The sequence below is a fragment of the Macadamia integrifolia genome, chromosome 2 (assembly GCF_013358625.1).
Source record: "Macadamia integrifolia cultivar HAES 741 chromosome 2, SCU_Mint_v3, whole genome shotgun sequence".
NCBI lineage: Eukaryota > Viridiplantae > Streptophyta > Magnoliopsida > Proteales > Proteaceae > Macadamia > Macadamia integrifolia.
The window spans coordinates 36,095,646-36,114,673 of NC_056558.1; the positions used below are offsets into that span (position 1 = coordinate 36,095,646).

Here is a 19,028-nt window from a genome sequence, read left to right on the forward strand (position 1 = left end):
GTACAATTCACGTATCAAGTACACAAAAGAAATCATCAAAAATCAAAAAATACAGCTCGGCTCGGTATCAAAGCCTAGAGCTTAGCTCGGTATCAAAGGTTGAGCCCGGCTCGGCTTCACAAGGCAGAGCTCGGCTCAGCATCAAAAGTGGAGCTCAGCTCAGCATCAGAACTGCGGTCCCGCAGCACAACTCTCGCACGAGCAATCAGTGCCGTGCACTAACTCCTCAGGGGCCCACCAGTCCTCTTCAGAGAACTCGACCGTAGGACCCACCCCGTGCTCATCTGGTTGATGACCTACAAAATCATCTAAAAGAGGTGCACACGTGGGATGAGCTCACTAGTTCAGTAAGTGGAAAGATGGACCACACAGCAGTCCACACAACAATCACAACCATATGCACTATATGCTATGCAATACATTTTAAATCACATCCACCTAAGCAACATTACTAAGTCTTTGGTTTAGTGCTACTACAACCACAGTGCGCGTATACTCCGGGTACGAGCCACGAACTCCATCCCGCGATACGCCCATAGGGCTGTCAGAGAAGGGCCACCGTGAGTACTCAAAAAAATAAAACATGCCGACCACCGGCTCTCAACATAAAATAAATGACAAAAATTAAAGGTGCTGACTCCAGCAATTTAGAAGCAGTACGATTGGCCCTCTTGAATATACCACCGGGGTTGCCGATTATCCTATTGACCAGCCGGGTATAATGTCTAACCGCCACAGTGACCCGACAACCGCAACCACTACTTTCCCCCAAATGGTAACCCAACACCATAACCCCTGCTGGGAAGGGTCGTAGCACGGGTAGATGATAATCCTAAACCACATGCTCCTATATGACAATAGTACGATTGCATAGTGCCATCGCGTCCCATACCACAAGCCACCAATGCACTCGTTTCCAAGACGACTACGACATCTAGTCTATTAATGCATCATGCACAATGATGTCAACATTCATCACAGAAGCATATTATCACTTGGCATTTAGAAATAAACACAACACCCATGCATAACCATGTGAGGATGACTAATCTACATAGTATTTTCATGATGGCATGGCTAGACTAGATACAATTAAATGAATGCCAAACAGTGTCTTAAAATAATGCCAAACATCCTCTCCCCACTTACCTGTAGTGTACAAGGATTCAAGCTCGGTACGGGTGAGATCCGGTGCGAGAAGCATAGGATTTGGTGAACCTATCATGAGTGAGTGGGGTTAGTATTTCACCACTTTGGAATCAAGATTAACACGATCCAATGACAAGATCATGTTTAGAATCCTAAAAGAAGGTCACACGTCTTATTTGGGTCCAATCGGACGTAAGAATCACATTTGGAGACTCTCGGATGGGTCGGACAGCCCACCTGTTAGACCCACTGGTCCTGACCGACGGGTAGGTCAGCCCACCGATCGGCCCACCGGTCTGGCCCGTCGGTTGGGCCCAAGGGTCCTGTTAAGACCGGTGGGTAGGGTGGCCCACCGGTTGGGCCCAAGGGCCCTGCCCTCTCAGGCGGGTGGCCAAAGGCGGGCCAGATGGCCCACCGGTTTGGCCCACCGGTCTTGGCGGGAAACTGCTGTTTCTTCCCAAACTTCTCCCATCCTTTGGGGATTCAAATGGGGCTTTTTCAAACCCATTCTTCACTCATTCAAGGTCTCATAAGATGGTTCTAACCTAGATCTAGGTTAAATTTAAGGAATGGGAAGCCATCTTACCTTCTTTGCTCAAGAACACCTTCAAAACCTCAAAATCACTTCAAATCCACAATACTTCTCCAGCCTTGTAAATACTTCTTCAAATCCTTCAAGATCAACATATAAATCATCTATTAAACCTTAGATTCATCAATTCAAGGGGGATTTACAAGATCTCAAGAAACCCTACCCAAATCAAGGGTTTTACTTGGGTATGGTGAAAATTTAAGGAACCCAGCCTTTGCTCACCTCTAAACGTAGATCTAGTATTGGAGATCACTCTTCCAGCGTCGAAATGGGAAGATCAAGCCTCGGCGCCGTTGACATCCATTTCTTCTTCCTCTTCCTTCTCTTCTCCTCTTCTTTCCTTTCTTTTCTCTCTCCTCTTTACTCTTCTCACCAACGTCCGAGTGTCATTAATGAGAAAAGAAAAGAAAATCATAAATGCTATATATACTTCTTAAATAACTAAGTAATTCACATGGGTGGGTCACTCAGGTGGGTGGATGCGCCCACCTGTCCGCCCACCTAAGGGCCAAAACTTGGGATTTTAACAGAATTCGGCCCTCGGCACGAATCTCACTCTTGGCATATGATGTAATATATGTATGCGTCTTAATATACGGCTACATACCTACTTTATCCATACATGGCCTTATGATAGGTGTATGTATACCGTTTGGGTACACCCGTCTCTTCTGACACTTACTCAGACTTATCGGGCCAGCCGGTGTTTAAGGTCACCCTTGCCATCATAGTCCATAAGGAACCCGCTTGAAATCTCTCCGATTCGAGTCCTGCATGGTTAAACCGGGTCAACCGTGTAATCAGACCGGGTTTAAGAAGTAGGGTATTACAGAAGAGGTCATGGATCTCCATGAACCTCTTTACACTGATGATTAACTTTTAATCAGGTATGACCCCCTTGCATTGTCTTCATTTTTAATTCTTTCCATGCATTGAGGACATTGCATGACTTAAGTGTGGGGGAGGGAAACCAGTTTCTACTTTTTTCACTTTGTTTTATTTGTTTTTCTTTTTGTTTTTTTGAGCTTGCTAAAGGATGAAGTCCTACTTTGGATTTTGGTTAATGTTCATACCATTCGGTTGCTTGATGTATGAAAATAAAAGTTTTGACTCAGGTACCCATTTTAAACGTATAAAAACCCTGTTGAGAAGAAAGAAACAAGCATGTGTCTTATGATGGGACTTTCTTTTGAAAAATAAGGGACCTCTATTTTATGGTGTTGGAACATATGTAAGTCTGTGGGTTCCTTGTACTTTTGATTTGGAGTTGAGACATTCTTTTTAATTTTGCATGAGTTGACAAATGCACAATTTTAAATGAAATGTGAAATGTGGTATAAAGAAGAATAAGAGTTGATTCCCTTGGAACTAGACAGGGAATTGTGCCTCAGGAAGCGTGGTGTCTTGATCAAAATTCCTTGGGAGGAAACTTCTGAAGGAACTCTAGCATCACTGTCTTTGTGGGCATATACAAAAAAGCGAAGCTACATAGTAACTTGGGTGTCTGGTGTTTGCTCCACTATATTATTCAGGCCAAAAGTAGTGGAGTAGAATAGAGTTTATTAAGCAGAAAAAAAAAAGGAGAAAAAATGTGCAAATGTCATTAATGCTTAGTAATATGTTTTGGTAAAAAACACTCCAACGCCTTAGTCATTGGTTCCCTATTTCTTCACAAGTGGTTTTGCCTTAAGATAAGGATGTTTTGGAAGAGATGAGTGAGTTCCAAATTAAGAAATATGCTAGTGCCTGGAATTGATAAAGGGTAATAAAAGTTCAAGTGTAGGGGTCCCTTGTAAGAGAAATTATCTTTGTTCCGGATCGGTATGGCCCTTACTTTTAGCCAAGGTTGGGATTTGTTTATTCGGAATTTTAGGTGTATATTCACTACAAACACCCACGAGACACAACTTGTTCACTAGGGGTGACCTAGGGGTTTAAAGGCTTGTTGCACATGCTAAGTGCAACCGTGATTCCTACTAAAGTGAGTTTGAATTTTTATTTTTATTCTTTTTCTTTTTGTTTTGCTCGAGGACTAGCAAAGTCTAAGTGTGGGGGAATTCTGATGAGCACATTTATGTGTGAAATCTAGGGTAATAAAACATGCATTTTATATATTTAGAATGGAGCTACCTTGGGTTTTACTCTCTTTTTACAGGTTTTGTATTTTAAAGGCTTTAAGCATTATCGACGTCATATCTTTCCAGCAACAACTACCTAGTGTAGTTGGTGAGCTATGGTGTGCAAAATTCCTTTTCTCACCAGGAGGTCTCAAGTTCGAATCTCATGGTTGTCCTTTTTTGGAGAATTTTGTTGAAGATTTCCTACTTTTCACTCACTTAAAGCACTAAGGGCATGGAGGGGATTTCCACATCAAATTAGAACCAAAGAAAATCGTGGAAAGGGTTTCTGCGCAAGAAGAGAAGAAAAAAAAAAAGGAAATAAAAAAAAAGGGAAAAATAAATCTTGTCCAAATCTTCTCTCTCCTCCACATCATCACCAAAAGAAGATTGTCCAAATCACACAAAGCAAGAAGGGACGATTGTCCAAATCACACAAAGCAAGAAGGAAAATCGTCCCTTGGAGGGAGAAAAAGAAGAGAAATAAATTAAAAAAAAAATAAGCAAAAAAAAATTATAGGAAATTTCTCCAAGTTTATTTCTCTCTTCTCTCTCCTCCACCTTAGCACTTTTGGTCTCAAAAGATCTCACTACCAATTGTGGGTTTCTCCCTTTTAGGAAAGAGAAATTTGTTACCCTACCTCTCCATTCCCTATAAATACAACTTATGTAAGAGGAGGGGAGACAGTTCATTCTTCTTCTAGGTTTTTTTTGCTCTATCTCTTTCTCTAGCTCTAGTTCTAGGTTTATGCTTTAAACACTTTTGTAAGTTCTTTTTATTCAATTAATGCAAGCACTTTTGTTTTTTTATTCAGTTTTTTATTTTTATTGTTTAAGCAATTGAAGTTATAATTTTCAAGTTCTAGTTCTAGGCTTAGTTCTAGGTGACAAGAACAAGCTATGAAGTATGTCTTTCAAGTTCCATTTTTTTTTTCTTTAGATTTGTTTTCTCTAGTATTAGAAATTTCAGATTTGGTTTATTCCAGATCTAGTTTTTAGTATTGGTAGTATATCAAATCGATCAAGTTTTCAATTCAAGGGTTGAAGTTCAAGTAAGTAAGTTCCCCCAATAGTCTTTTCTCCCCCCTCTCATTCCCTCTTCTGACTACCCTTTCTTTCTTAATTTAGGATTTTAATTTCAGTCGTTACATTATTGTTATCCCTTTCCCCCAAGGTTCATGGCTAGTGTATGTGTTGGCTTTGCCCCTCCTAGCCATAGAACCATCAATTTATTACTTTTATTTTAATTGTCTCCCTTTCCCTAAAGCCAAGTAGAGTAACCCATGTAAGAGTGACTCTTTGGTCAAGTAGGGAAGCTCATATTATGATGCATCCCTTGGGCTAAGTAGAAAAACCTACTTGTGAGTCTCTCTAGCTTTATCCCCTTTCTTTTACTTTAATTTTTATTTCAGCATTTTTTTTTCTTTTATTATTTTTTTTAATTACGTGGGTTGTTTATTTTCTGTTATTTATTTATTTAACTTTAATTGCGTGGCTTGCATCTTTAAATTCTTAGATGACGAATGGTTAGGACGTTATTTTAGATACATATGTTTAGGACGGTTGTTAGAATTAGATCACAACTATTAATAGGTTCACTTTTGCATTATCAAAAGAAAAAAATAAAGTGGTTGCTCTCATTGAGTTCGACCTATAGCTACACTAATCCATACGCTTGCGGTTACATTTAAAATCTCAAATAGTGGGGTACAGGGTAGCTGATGGTTTGGTTTTGGCACTATATGGCCACGTGGTGTGTGAGTATGCTTGTGACATGACATATATCATGATAAATTGCATCAGGCTAAGAGAACCACCCTGGTGCTTCAACCCTTACCAATAGGGGTTTACATATTGGCTAATCCTACCGTTAGACGGACCGAGGTTGGGGAAATTTTCGATGACCGAGGTGAGTGGATGCTAGCATTGTGACAAACCCTTCACATGATGTTTAGTTCGATGTTGTGGTATATATGGGGGGTTATTAATGGGGGTTTGCCGGGTAATAACGTTGTTTGATACCAAAATCGACACAGTCCTATCTCGTAACTAACTTGTATCCTCCGGGACCGACAACGTACATTCTGGACTAGAAATATCCTTTATATTGTAGTAGCATTTAGATCCTAATTTGAATAAGTTTTGTTAGTAGGTGTGATACCCTACTTTTTAAACCCGGTTTAATTACATGGTTGACCCGGTTTAACCATACAGGACCCGAACTAGGGAGGGTTAAGGTGGGTTCCTTATGGACCTTGATGGCAAGGGTGACTTTGAACACAAGTTGGCCAGACAAGTCCGAGTCAGTTCCAGAGGAGACAGGTGTACCCAAGCCGTGCACATGCACGTATAATAAGGCCATGTACGGGTAATGCTAGTATGTAGCCGTATCCTAAAGTGCATACATATAATATACCTTATGCCGAGAGTGAGATACATGCTGAGAGTCGAATTCCATCAAAATCCCACTTGTTGACTAATTTTTGGCCCTCAGGTGGGTGGTCACAGGCAGGCGCATCCGCCCACCTGAGTGACCCACCCATGTGGTTACTATATATTTTAAAGTATAAATAGCATTATTGTGTTTTTCATTTTCTTATTTATTACACTAAAGAGTTGGTGAGAAGAGTAAAGAGGAGAGAGAAAAGAAGGAAGAAAAGAGAAAGAAGAAGAAGAAAGGGGAAGGAAGAAAAGGAAGGAATGACTTTGAGCGATGCCAAGGTTTGATCTTCCCATTCCGACGCTAGAAGAGTGATCCCCAACACGAGATCTACGATTGGAGGTGAGCAAAGGCTATGCTTCTTAAACTTTCACCAAACCCAAGTAAAACCCTTGATTTGGGTAGAGTTCCTTGAAATCTTGTAAATCCCACTTGAGATGATGAATCTAAGGTTTAATAGATGGTCTATGTGTTGATTTTGAAGGATTTGAAGAAGTGTTTACAAGATTTAAGAAGCATTGATGATTTCTTGAGCTAAGAAGTGATTTTGGGGTTTCGAAAGAGTTATTGAGCAAAGAAGGTAAGATGGCTTTTCAATCTTTAAAATCTAACTTAGATCTAGGTTAGTATCATCTTATAAGACCTTGGATGTGTGAAAAATGTGATTGAAAAAGCCCCATTTGGTTTTCCAAAGGTTAGGGAAAGTTTCAAGGAAGAAGGTAATTTTTCGCCCCCTCAGGTGGGCCGGGACTAGTGGGTCGACCAGCCCGCCTGAGGGCACCTGCCTGAGAGGACAGACCCTCGGTTTCCACCGGTGGGTGAGAACCGGGCAGGCCGACCAACCCGCCTGAGAAGACCGGCGGGTCAGCCCGCCCACCTGAGAAGACAGGTGGGCTGTCCGACCCACCCGTGAGGCCCCTAACGTGATTTTTGTATCCGAATGGACCCAAAACAGATGAAAAACCTTCTTTTATGGTTTTAAACATGATTTAACCATCAAATCTTGTTAGTTTTGACCCCAAGGTGGTGAAATGCTAACCCCATTCACTTATGATAGATTCACTAGAAACTTACGTTTCTCGCGCCAGATCTCACCCGTACCGAGCATGAGTCTTTGTACACAACAAGTAAGTGGGGAGAGGACGTTTGAATTTATTTTAAGGCTTGTTTGGCATCATTCAATTGTATCTAGACTAGCCATATCATCATGCAAATTATGTGTAGCTTAGTCATCCTCATATGATTATGACATATGTGTTGTGTTTTACATTCTCAATGCTAAATGATTGATGTGTTTATGTGATTAATGATGGGATCACTGTGCATGATGCATTATTAGACTAGATGTCATAGTCAGCTTGGAAACGAGTGTATTAGTGGCCTGTGGAATGGGACGCGATGGCACTATGCAATCGTACTATGTCATATAGGAGCATACGGTTTAGGATTATCATCTTCCCGTGCTACGACCCTTCCCAACAGGAGTTGAGGTGTTGGGTTATCACTTGGGGGGAAGCAGTGGTCGTGGTTGTGGGGTCAATGTGGCGGTTAGACATACGCCCGGCTGGTCATTAGGACAGTCGGCAACCTCAGTGGTATATTCAAGAGGGCCAATCGTACTGCTTTTAAATTGCTGGAATCAACACCTTTACTTTCTATCATTTATTTTTATGTTGAAAGCCGGTGGTCGGCATGCTTTACTTTTCTGAGTACTCACAGTGGGCCTTCTCCCACAACCCTATGGGCGTATCGTGGGATGGAGTTCACGGCTCGTACCCGGGGCATACGCGCACTGTGATTTTAGTAGCACAAAACCAAAGACTTAGTAATGTTGTTTAGGTAGATGAGATTTAAAATGAATTGCATAGCATATAATGCATATGGATGTGATTGTTGTATAGATTATTGTGTGGTCATTCTTTTCACTTACGGAGCTAGTGAGCTCATCCCACGTGCGCACCTCTTTTAGATGATTTTGCAGGTCACCAGCCTGAAGATCAGGGGTTGGGCCCCATAGTTGAGTTTCCCAATGAGGATTGGTGGGTCCCCGAGAAGTATGAGCACGGTGGGGATTGTGTGAGGGCTGTGCTACGGGACCGCAGTAATGACGTCGTACATGATTTTACTTTTTGATTCTTTTGATGACCCCCCTTTTTGTGTACTTGATGCGTAAATTGTTATTCTTTTTGAGTAAATATCATGCCTGCGGGCCCACATGTACTAAGTTATATACTATAATTTGGGTATCAAGTATATTGGGGATAATTACAGGTAAATTAAGTCTTCCGCTAAACTTTTGAACGTTTATCTTAGATGTGGGTATGCTGTGGTGGGTACTGTATCAGATGATCCTGGCAAGGTTGGGTTAACCGGAGTTAACCCGGTCACCGGTCCGGTTCTGTGTGAACGGGGTGTGACAGTAGGCTTATATAATAATCCAGATCATATTTTCATTCATTTAATTTTTCTTGATCTTTTATGTTTTGTCTTATTTGTAGAAAATAAGTCGGGTGCTACACCCCTTACTAGTAGGCAGTGAGGTATTGGCTATCCCACAACACAGGAGGCCAATGGGATTTTCGGGACCCTGACTATCCTACAGCTGGGGAGAGCGATGGGATTTTTGAGACCGTGGCTGTAGGGTGGGATATTCATTAGGGGTTTGCGGGATGACCAATGGGATTTCTGGGACCTGCAAGCTCTTGTCTCGCAACTAGCGTATATCACTAGGTGACCAATGGGATTTTGAGACTAGGGATATCCCCTATGTTGCAGTAGCACTCAGACCCTAATTTGGATAAGTTTTTTTAATAGGCTTGTATAATAATTCAGATCATATTTGCATTCATTTAATCTTTGTTGTTCTATTATGTTTTGTTTTATTCATAGAAAATAATCTGGGTGCTACACCCCTTGCCAATAGGGGTGAGGTACTGACTATCCCTCAACATGGGAGACCGATGAGATTTACAGGACCATAACTATCCTACGGCTCGAAAGATTGATGGGAGTTCTAGGACCATGGTTGTAGGGTGGGATTATTCATTAGGGGTTTGCAAGGTGACTGATGATATTTTCGGGATTTGCAGGCTTCTGATTCGCAACTAGCGTATTTCATTGGTTGACTGATGGGATTTCCGGGACCAAGCATATCCCCTATGTTGCAGTAGCACTAAGACCTTAATTGGACTTAGTTTTGTTAATAGTCTTGTGTGAGGATAATCCGGACCAAAATTATACTCATATAATCTTTGTTGATCCACTATGTTGCATCATAATTGTATTCGTTTAATCTTGTTAATATTTATTGTTGTATCTATATTTGTTTGTATTTGCTTGTATGTCCACCCTTCACTGGGCTTCGTGGAAGCTCACCCCATTTGTTGTACCCTTTTTAGATGATGGAACTGATGTCGAGACAAGAATGGATTTTCAGCCGCGGTAGTGAGATTTGTGTCTGCAAGGCATGATACTGATGGACACCACTTCTTTATTTTCAGTTATGTATCTTTATGTATTATTTATAATCTTATAATATCTGTGATTTTAATTCAAATGAGTTGGTATATTGTAATTATCATTTAGCAAATCATCAGTATTATTTATATAATTTTATATGTATATTCTAAGTTTAGTTTACGATTTTTACGACAACTGTCGGTTAAGTTACTGTGTTAGGACTTCCCTTCCCAATATAGAATACTATCTCTATTATAACATTAACCACCTTTGATCCGAGGGTTTTTAAGTCGGGATCGACCGGCTCCTATCCAATTGATGTTGGCTAATACCACACATTCCCCCAAAATGGGAATGGGCCTTCTCCTATCTTATCCACCTTATGGTACGGAGATTCAAACCTTGATTCATCGCCCACCTACAACCCCATCCACAATTCACATGCAACCTAAAAAGTGTTGCCCACCTCACCGTCTGTATCTGTTTTGCGGCTCCTTCAGCTTCAAGCAATTCATGATTCTATTGGATAACCCTAATAATCTTTCACATTGCAATCGAATCACCTCATTCTTTTCTTTTCACTTTGATTAAAAATCAGTCTAAAAGTAAAACTACATTGAAGGTAGAACACAATATTCATCACAAACTCGTAAGATATCCCTTGTTTTCTGTTCTTTTCTTTTCTTTTTTTCTTTTTTTATTTTTTTATTTTTTTCTTTTTTTATTTTTGCCCTCTCAATAATAAAATACCCATAAGAATGTCAGAATAATTAACAGGCGAGGCGACAGTTCCTTTCCCCCCCTTGTAAACTCCCTTTAGGATGATGGATTAGCATGCACGACAGGAATGTAAGTGCCATGACAGATACTCAGAGAGAGAGAGAGAGAGAGAGAGATTCTCTTTCACCACTCGTGGTGTCTCCGTAAACATGTTTATTAATCCATGGGAAATAGTTTGGGATATTTCCTACCAACCATTGAAGACTCAATACGTTCGTTCTTAACGAGCTTCATTCAAGATGCTCAGAGGCATTCTCTTCATTACTTGCCACTTACTTTAGCTTTGTTTCTTCTCTTACCAGTAGTGCAACCATCCTAAACCATACTAATGTAGGAATAGATTTGAAAACCAAACCAGTCCCAAAACTGTAGGAACTTTTAAACTAAGAACAACCAAGAATAGCCAAAGTAAGGCAGCAATATAACATATCAGAATTAAGGAAGAAACAGATTTTTGCAAATCAGAATTTCGAACCCAGAAACTGGAATTTATGAGTTCAGACTATAAACCAGATGAAAGCCTAACTTAGATATAGGAACATAAATCAGAATTTTATCCACAAAAACAGAAGAGGACAGAACTTCCAAAGACCAGAATTTTAAGAAAAAATAATTTTCTGCAACTGAATAATAACTAGGATTTAAGGGCTTAAATTCCCAACTAATGAGACCAATTCAGTGAAGAATAAACCAGCAACCAAACAACAATATTCAGAACAACTCAGATCATTATTCTGGGCAGAAATAAGAATCAACCAGAATAGAGAGAATTTTTATAACAATAAAATTCCAGGTCTGATTGACCCCAAATTAGGATCGAGCCACCCTCTCAATAGGCTTAACACTCGACCAGAATAGGGGAGCCATCAGGTGGCTGGTTGGTCTGATCAGTGAAAGATCAGGTAGGAGAAATCTGAGAAATTCGAAACCAGAAATTTAAAGAAGATCAGATCTGTTACCTGATTTGTTTGAACAGTAACAAACCTTTGAAAAGAAGACTTTGAAAAAGAAAAGGAACACTTGAAGAGGAACCTCTTGGACTTCACGCCGCAAAGAGTCGTTGGATCGAACACCAACCCAATACCTTGTTCAAACACAAGGAAGTTCTCGTGCAGAGAAAGCAGCAGCAGCAGCCATGTAGTTTGTCAAAATCGTGGCTCATTAAAAGAGCCATCATCTTTATTTATAACAGTGATAAGGGTTACATAAAATAGAAACTAACTTTAGTTTCCAAAAACTGAAATAGGAAACTAAAAATTAGAAACTCAACTAGTTACTAAAACTGAAAATAGAAACTTACAAAATAGAAAGTCCTTTAGTTGCTAAACTGGAAATAGAAACTAATTTATGACTGAAAATTAGAAACTAAATAACCCCATCTAAAATGGAAACTAAAGAAAAAGGAAACAAATCACTGAATCCCGTATGCAACCTTAGAACCCCTAGTTTAGACCCATAAAAGTAGCCCAATATACTCCAAACCACATGGACTGAAGGTCCAACACGTATACAACCCAACCCTAAGCTTATTCCTAATAAAACAAGCCTAGTTTGGTGAAGAATCTGCATCAAAACACCTCCATCCAATAACCTTCTATTGAAGTAGTCTTAATTGACTAAAACTCTACATGATAATACAAGGCTACACATATAGATCTATTCTAGCATAATCAAAACACTTTAGTAATAATTATAAATAAAGAAATAGACTCTTACTGGACTTACTAATAAATTAAATCCCGTATTCTTACCTACTACCCATATTTTAGGCCCCTTAATGTGATTACAAAGAAAATCTGTTGGACCAAAGCTCCACCCCATATTTAACCCCACCCAAGGCTTAGTTCCATAAATAAGCCCATTCCTGTGTTTTATCTGCTTCACATTCAACCCTGAGCTAAAGAATTCATTGAAGGAGAGTGTTTTCGCATGGTGCCTATCACCAGTTCTTGTGACAAGAAAATGCATGGATATTGTAGGATGTGTGATTCTACATTAAGAGTTTGAGAGTATCCTAAGTAGTTGGGAACTAGTACTGAAAATTTGCAGTGTTCGCACTGAATGTCACTTTCCTGTTTCCTGGTTTTACTTGGATGATGGATTAACCCTTACATGGAGTGGACCATCCTCAACCAAGAGGGAATAAATGAACCCTGGCTGCATGTGGTCTCCCCAGAGAATTTTCTCTGAAGCTTGGTTGTCAGACCCGGGCTGCTCCATCCTATTAAACCATCACCAGCCACTAGAATGAAATGAATCACCCATTCAGTTAATTTTTCCCATTAACTGATAAAAACTGTTTACCACTGTTTCCTGAACTCAACTGAGCTGTGTTTTCCAGCCTCTTGACCAGGCAAAGTTTTCTAGTTATAAATTTGTATTATGATTTCATCCAATTTGATCTGTTCTTTCCAACAGTCAGACCAATTGACCCAGGACAGTTAGGTGATTCGTCGAGTCTGATGACTGATAACTAATACTGTCTGCTTGGCTGGTTAGAGGAGATTTTTCACTCCTGTACTGGTTAAAGTGAGAATATCTACAGCTGTCAGTTAGATGTCTATTGTTCAAGAATTGAGTTGTTACAGAATCCTTGCAAATTAATAAAATGTCACAGGCTAACTGAACTATTTTGCCCCGAGGACAAAATGGCCTCTAAAGTGTATATAAACAATACAAAGGTTAGGTAGGGTCTGTAGGGAAACATTTGACTGACACAATGTAGTTGTTCTCTGAAGCCTCCTTAAAATCATTCCAAGTTTATCAGGTAAAACAGTCGGATGGTTACATTTTCAAATAACAAGTTCTTTGTTGTATTTAAAATTTTAAACCCTATAGACAAGATTGTCCATTAAATACAGTCTGTGCTTTTCAGATGGGTACAAACTACAAGGCAGCCTTGATCCCACAGAGAATTAGGGAGACAATCCACGGTTGGGGAAAAGCAGCAAGAAGGAAGCGACGGCATGGACACGCAACTGATGATTCAACCACACACACGGAAACATGCACAGTGCACTCCATAGAGGAAGATGATCAGCTGTTGGTTGAGAGCTGTGCTACTGGTGAGTACACTGAAGTCGAGTTGCAACACATGTCAACGACTACAGCTAGTCCCTCACCAGTTGCTAATGAAACTTCAAGTTTGGTTGGTATGCCTCTCCTTAAGGCCTCAGCTTCTTATTCGTCGTCAACTCCCTTCGCTCTTCACCAAGACGGAGCTCACAGATCCATTTCAATGCCAATCAGGAGAGGATGAATGTTCTGAGAATTGTCATACATTTTAGAGTGCTCGATATATAGACCTTAATACCTTATCCTAGTCCATATGTGTACAAAGGAATTTATGTAGGAGCTTTCGATAGATTTGTTACAAGGGAAATTTTGTAGTACTAGCACACAGTTGTATAGGACGAAAATGTAGTATGGACATCCTTTGTAATCTATGAAAAGTGGAAATATGATGACAAAAGGGTTGTTGATGTTAATTGATATTTTGTTAGTTTTCATACTTCCAAAATGCATTTTTAGTTGTATTCTTAAAGAGACAACAAATGAAACGACAGGAAATATATGACTTTACTATCTGTATTTTGGATCAATAGTGGACATGCGGTATGAGAATGGAGAATCCTGTAAACTGCAATTCCTATTCATGGCTGGTGCTTTCTATTTAATGAATTAATATCTTCTTGATTCGGTTGTAGCGAAAAAATGTAGTTTTAGGTATTGTGCGAAACAAAATTAGCTTTCTGGGTAGATTATATGCTTCCAGTGCCACCCTTTATGAACAGTTATGACTGGAGACAATCAAGAACAGTGGGTTTTTTTATTTATTTATTTAATTCAAATAAAAAGAGAGGAAAATTACAAAACATTTACAGCTTGATACAAAAAGTTAGTGCCCTTAATCATGATTGTCCTAGATAATGCCTTATAGGCTAAAATTCTAACTAAATTCATAGGGCATTCATCCACATTCTTCATCAAAAAATTAGGTTTGAACAAAAGGTTCTCCAGTTCAAGACAAAGAGAAAAAGCAAACCATGGCCACATAAAAAAATTGTTAGGTATCAGTAGTTTTTCGAGACCGTGCACGCCACTCCAAGTTTCTTGGATTTCTCATCCACACTTATGAGCTTTTGCTAACCCAAAATAAGTCCTTGTGTGGCCGCTTCAATATCCTCTCCTGTCATCACATAGTTAGCAAACAAGAGTAAGCAATTATTTTTTGAAAATATAGTGGTTGCTCATCTTGAAATATTTTGATGTTTAGAGGACATAGTAGTGGTAATTAGGATAGTGTTGTGAAAAAAAAAAAGAAAAAAGTATATCCAATAAGTGTGGAGTATCTGAATCGGGATCAATTATCGGTAAGGGATCAGTCATCTAGGATTGTTTCGAAATCGGTATTGATCCATTGGTAATCCAGAAATTTATCTAATCCATGATGAAATCGGGGCTTGGCTTAGAGGATCCAAAGGTCACCATATTCCTGAGCTTCCATAGAAAATAACAAGTAACAATAAAAATATTAAAGAATTGAGCCAAGTCATTCAACTTCGAATTATATAAGTGAAAAAAGTACATTATTAAGTTTAGAAAATAAGAAAATTGTACATATTCAATTCTCAACCCCAGAGAACCCGCAGCCTAAATTCTTTTTGGGAATTCGTAGGTAAGAAAAACATGTTGAATCAATCATTGACAGAACACATAGGAAAGAAAATGGATTTATGGATAGTCTTTGCTTCTATAAAGGTGCTTTGTGGTTCCAACTTAATGCCCGATGCAAATTTTTGTTATAGTTTTATTTTAATTCAATCTGTGTTTGAAATTTGCGAAAAAATGTTCATAGATTATGAGCCATATTTGAGATAAAATAATACTAAATATGATTTGTCACCTGTCTAAGGTTTGAGAATCAGATTAGAATCGGGCCAATTCTGATATCGATTCCGGCCAGTTCGAATCTGTCTATTTGTGTGTACCAGAAGAGAGAGAGAGAGAGAGGAAAATGATGCTCGCGCCTCGTCCATAGCCTACAGTATTTCCTACTCCTACTAAATATAGCGGAGGATTGAGCAGACCACCCTACCTGTCCCAAACCGAAAGTACTGCCTTCGGTCACAATATTTTCTCCTACTATAACTTTAGTAGCAGAGCTTCTTTCAAGTGTCTTTGCACTGAAAATCAAAAGGGGAATGACGACTTTGAGGTGAGGAAAAGCATCTTTTGTCTGGTTCACTTGAAAATTTTCTTCATTTCTTTACCCCACTTACCTCCAGCTTCTAATTTCCTGCACAGAAATTCGATTTTTCATCCTTCAAATTTGCTTCATCGAAGAAAAAATTCATTCTTTCTTCTACTGAGATATATTGTTTAGAACCCTCTAATTTGGCACACAAAAAGAACCCTTTTGATGCAATAGGGAAATTGAGTGAATGCAGAAGCATAATAGCTAAATTGGTTTCTGATCAATTGCATTGTTTCCTTTTCATAACAGGGATTCTCTGTGCTTTCCCATGATAAGCCGTGGGAAAGAGGGAGCATCTGGAGTACCATGGGTTTGTACTTCTTCAGTCTTCACATTCCTTTAAGTTTTGGTGGGTTGTCTGTTGTTGCTGAAATAATGCATCAGCCTGTTCTTGATCCTCAAACAAAGGTGATTCTGATTTTCTTGCTCTTCTTTCTACCCAGAAAATAAAATTATATGAAACTACAAACTGGAACGGACCATGTAAGTAATGAATAAATTATACAGAAAAGGTTTTAACTTTTGAAAAATAGTTCTACTAGATCTGTCCTTGATCCCACATTAAACACGTATGTGATGCTAGATTGGTCATGACTATCTGATGGATCATCATGAAATATTTGTACCTAAAAGAGGCTCTTAACTGTTCAACGAGGGAATCAAAAGGTATAGTACATCAATGGCTAACTATACCGTTAGGTGATTAGAACTTAGAGCAGATTGTGTTGGGTGGGCCATGTCTTTTTGGAGAAAGAGGTTGCCTATGAATGGTCCAAATTGATGGGATAAAGGAAACAGCTTTTATTTTCTTCATGGAAATTAGTAGAGGACTACATTTTTTGAATTTAAAGATCTCTTGTGGTTCCATTTCTAACAACATATGTATTTAAGCTTCAAAAAACATATGAATGATTAGTTACAGAACTGGTTTTTTTTTTTGGTCTCTAACTGGTTGCAGGCAACATCACTACTTCTGATACAAAGCATGGAGTTATGGGGGGCTTTGGTACTATTAACTTACACAGCGAAGCCACAATATAAGCTTTCAGGTTTATTTGAAGCTATTGAGTTTCCAAAAGAAAGAAGCTGGGTGCATGCATCAGCCATGGGATTTGGTTTTCTAATTTTGTTAGTTTTGGTTACATCCTTTCTTGCTGACAAGATAATTGGGCCCAAGGTTAGTGAAATATACTTGTTTCTCTCCCTCATAGTTAAAGATTTGCATATTGTTGATAAGGAGTAAATTGCTTACAGTAAATTGAGAAATGTTTTGCTTCCGGTAGGAGAACTGATGTGCTTACTGATCTTCCCATTATCAAAGTGCCACCCTTTACCTGGTGGCAAAGACTGATATGCAAAAACAGATATGTTTACCGGGCAGTGGAAGAGCTAACATAATTAAATTCTATGAATTTGTTAGAACGACCAACTTGGACAGAATACTTTGAATCAAATTTCTAATCTAAAGTAGTTAGGGTTGATGATTTTAGATACATCAGATTTTGAAGTAGGCTCAGTTGTTTGTGTTTTTATTGATTAACCTAATGGCCAAGGCTTCTTAAGCAAGTTGTTTTGGCGACCCTGGCTGATTCTTCTCAGGCAGGCAAAATGTTCCAACTTTTAGTAATATAAAATGCCAGAGGAATATAAGACTCATCTCTTATGTAGAAATGTCCACAATAGAAGACTTGTGACCCAACTTTGCCAAATTTGGATTCCAAACTTCTTGAACTTGGTTCGGATTTCTGCGACTCTTGAACTTAATTCAGATTTCTGCAACTCTTGAACTTGATTCGGATTTCTGCAATTCTTGAAACGGGTTGAGCTGTGCCAAATGGTCACTCACCTTAAGATAGTAGAGGCCCCCTATGATGCAACCGGGTTTACTTGCCCATCATCACAAAATAAAGAAGAGGAGAGAGAATGCTCACAAACGATGACAAGTAGGAGAAAATGTTTTGAATTAAAAATGTCACAAATAGGCCCGAAAATACCTTAAGTCCATCATACACACCACACCACAACACACCACATTTCAGCACCGACCCGACACGGTGTGCAAGCATGCATGTGAAAACCACCCTTGGACCAACTGTGGACATGGGGGAGAGGAGAGATAACCCTCCTTAAGGAACCCTATCCTTATATTCCCATAAGTATATGAGCTAGTCTTTCACTTTTCATCAGCAATGTGGGGCGAAAAGGTTGAAATACAAACGACATTTTGAAACTTAAGTATACATATCAATACAACACAACTCAATGAAGAGCTTGTAGAGTTTGAGCAGGGTGGATGAAATGAAGAGAAGCTGATAGTGTGTTGTATTATTCTTAAATTCTATTAGATCTAAAAGAATAGATTTTGTTAGATGGTTATGAATGCTTTATGAAGTCTTGAGTGTCCAGCAGAAACGAAACAATGTTTAAATGAACATTGTGTGGCTCATGATGGTGGTGGTAGTGTAAATCACAAGATTGGGAAGGGGAGAATCAGAAATGAAAGAAAACTTGAGATAATGATAAGATCAGTTATAGTCATATGAGATGGCTCAGCCTTGCAACAAAGATAGGTACTGTTAAAAGACACTGGGAAGTCCAAAGGTGACCTGGGTAGAAATGTTTAGAGATCAATCCTTGCTTATGAGTTGACATTTATGGCATAACAGGTTTTGGGTGGCAATAAACCTTATGGTTTTAATCATGCTTCACATCTATTAATGCAAGACTGCCATTGTTAATCCCTGTTTCTCCAATAGTTGAATGAAGTACTACTGAAGCTGCTCTGCTGTGAACTAACTTGCTCTTGCAGGTTCTGAACAACACCATTCTTAAGGAGATCCTTTCGAGTGGATCCATATCAACAATGGAATGCTTTCTTATCTATTGTTTGATCACTCCTCTGCTTGAAGAAACTGTCTACAGGGGATTCCTATTGAGGTCCCTCACTGCAACGATGAAATGGCATCACGCCGTCATTGTGAGCTCTTGCATTTTTAGTGCAGCACATTTCTCTGCTGAGAATTCTCTACAGTTATTCCTAATTGGGTGTATCCTTGGGTGCTCATATTGTTGGAGCGGAAGCTTGAGCTCCTCTTTTGTAATACATTCCTTGTACAATGCTGTGACTCTGATGGTGACTATTTTAACTTAAGCTCCATTTGTTTCCATGTAAAAAGATTCCCTGTAAAATACGATTTTTCACCATACATTTTTATTAAAAAAAAAAAAAGGTAT

General features: G+C 39.1%; 1 protein-coding gene across 1 annotated transcript; it reads left to right on the forward strand.

Annotated features, from left to right (window-relative positions):
* The first annotated feature begins 13,412 nt into the window (after positions 1–13,412).
* On the forward strand, positions 13,413–18,969 carry LOC122065326. The gene is made up of 5 exons (XM_042629118.1): positions 13,413–13,685; positions 15,579–15,755; positions 16,044–16,202; positions 16,753–16,971; positions 18,604–18,969. The coding sequence occupies exons 1-5, from the start codon at positions 13,413–13,415 to the stop codon at positions 18,943–18,945; spliced, it is 1,170 nt and encodes a 389-aa protein (XP_042485052.1). The 3' UTR covers positions 18,946–18,969.
* The last annotated feature ends 59 nt before the right edge of the window (positions 18,970–19,028 follow it).

Bases quoted from the DNA above. Each gene is read 5' to 3' on its own strand.
- LOC122065326 (XM_042629118.1), top strand. From the start codon at position 13,413: ATGGGTACAAACTACAAGGCAGCCTTGATCCCACAGAGAATTAGGGAG. The intron at 13,686-15,578 runs GTTGGTATGCCT...CCTCGTCCATAG, and splicing joins CTAATGAAACTTCAAGTTTG to CCTACAGTATTTCCTACTCC. The intron at 16,203-16,752 runs GTGATTCTGATT...AACTGGTTGCAG, and splicing joins TTCTTGATCCTCAAACAAAG to GCAACATCACTACTTCTGAT.